This window comes from Musca domestica, unplaced genomic scaffold (genome assembly GCF_030504385.1).
Source record: "Musca domestica strain aabys unplaced genomic scaffold, Musca_domestica.polishedcontigs.V.1.1 16, whole genome shotgun sequence".
In the NCBI taxonomy this organism is placed as follows: Eukaryota; Metazoa; Arthropoda; class Insecta; order Diptera; family Muscidae; genus Musca; species Musca domestica.
In genome coordinates this window covers 6530390-6532040 of record NW_026712219.1, presented here as the reverse complement: position 1 = coordinate 6532040, position 1651 = coordinate 6530390, and the positions used below count along the sequence as shown (strand labels likewise).

Genomic DNA, 1651 nt, shown 5'->3' with positions numbered 1-1651 from the left:
TTCTTGGGAGGGTATAATTCGTAGACCCTTCATTCTACTGTAAAGTTGTTATTGAAAATATTCACATGTTCATGGCGAATTACATAAAAATAAACAAATTGGAGATGGCAACAATCTCCAAGGTTACCCGCTAACACAGAAGCTATTTATTTAAATAAATATTCACAATGCACCCGGCTACATTTTCAACTTACATTTAATTGCATTTTCAACGTAGCAAAAGCAACATCATGGATATTTCTGCCCTACAAGAAGAACTACCTTTGCTAAGTTCTGATGACTTTGAAAATTTCAAAAAAGATCTATTGGCTACGGTTTACAACCACACCAATACTCAGCTATTGATATATCAACGTGGTAAATGTTTGAAAAATTCCAAAAATACAAAAACCAAGAAATCTAAAAAAGCTCCCACGGCACTTCTCAATGATGAACCCATGCCATCGGAAGAAATATTGGATGACATTAAATTGGACAAAGAACTGGATGCATTGCGGCATATTTATGAATTGGCCTATAATGAATTAACCAAAAAATTAACATCCATTGATGCTGATAATGACAACGATAATTTACCAAGTCAAACGACTGGTGGACAAGACGGCGAACTGATTCATGCCATTGAGTCGAGGCAACAAAATAACAACGAAGTCGACTTAATCACCAAAGAACTACGCGAAAATAAGGCCATACTCAAGGAGCTCAAGGAACAAATGAAAACGGAAAAGGCAAATTTCGAACAAAAGTACGTAAATAGAACGGAACGTTTGGAACACCTTCGTGACCAGTTACACAACATCAAACGAATAAATGATTTGGAATGTCGCCTTGTGGAGAAATGGGAGGCAAATCGTTTATCTCAAGCCACAATAATGGGACAAAACGAAGAACGTTCGTTGATGAAACAAATTGTCGATTTGCATCGTCGTTTGGCTGGTGAACAACGTTTGATTTGTGAAGTGGAGGCATTTCGCAAACACGAAGCTCAGCAGTTGCAGGAACAAATTGATCATTGGAATCGAAAATTTACAGATGAAAAGGCCAAGATATTTGCAAAAAATCTACAATTAAGTGAAACTATTGCCGATCTTATAAAGTCGCATGAAAAACATTCCGAAATCAAAGCAGAACGCAGACAATTTGTCAATGAATATCTGAAAGAGAAGGAAGAGGAAAGGAGGCTATATGAAGAGCAAATGTATCGTGTCGAGTGTGCTGTGCGTATACAGTCTTGGTGGCGTGGCACAATGGTGAGAAATGGCCTGGGACCCTATCGTAAGAAATCGAAAAAGGGCAAGAAATCTAAAGCTAAGAAGTAAAATATTTTGTGGAAGAATATAATATATTAAAATAAAATGAATGAATGAATCGTTGTTATTTTCATTGGAAATATGGTTCATAGATAGATAAAATAAGGTATAAGCATGGCGTGCCCATTTTTGTTGTTATATAGGTTATTTTTTGATTTCGAGAAAACTTTTTGTTAAACTATGACATATTTTCAATTCTTTATACCCTCCATCATTAAATAATATATTCTTCGTAGCTTCCTTAAAGTGTATAATTCGATGTCGTTTTAGCTGTGTCCATTTGTCCGTCTGTAGAAATCATGCAAGCGCTGTATTTGTTCTTGTTCTTTGTGGGTAGATAA

The 1651-nt window shown here is 35.8% G+C and overlaps 1 protein-coding gene across 1 annotated transcript; it reads left to right on the top strand.

The window, feature by feature from the left end:
* Positions 1-221: 221 nt before the first annotated feature.
* LOC101892533 (dynein regulatory complex protein 9) lies at positions 222-1341 on the top strand. The gene has a single exon (XM_005174988.3). The coding sequence runs from the start codon at positions 231-233 to the stop codon at positions 1317-1319; it is 1089 nt and encodes a 362-aa protein (XP_005175045.1). The 5' UTR covers positions 222-230; the 3' UTR covers positions 1320-1341.
* The last annotated feature ends 310 nt before the right edge of the window (positions 1342-1651 follow it).

Bases quoted from the DNA above. Each gene is read 5' to 3' on its own strand.
- LOC101892533 (XM_005174988.3), top strand. From the start codon at position 231: ATGGATATTTCTGCCCTACAAGAAGAACTACCTTTGCTAAGTTCTGAT.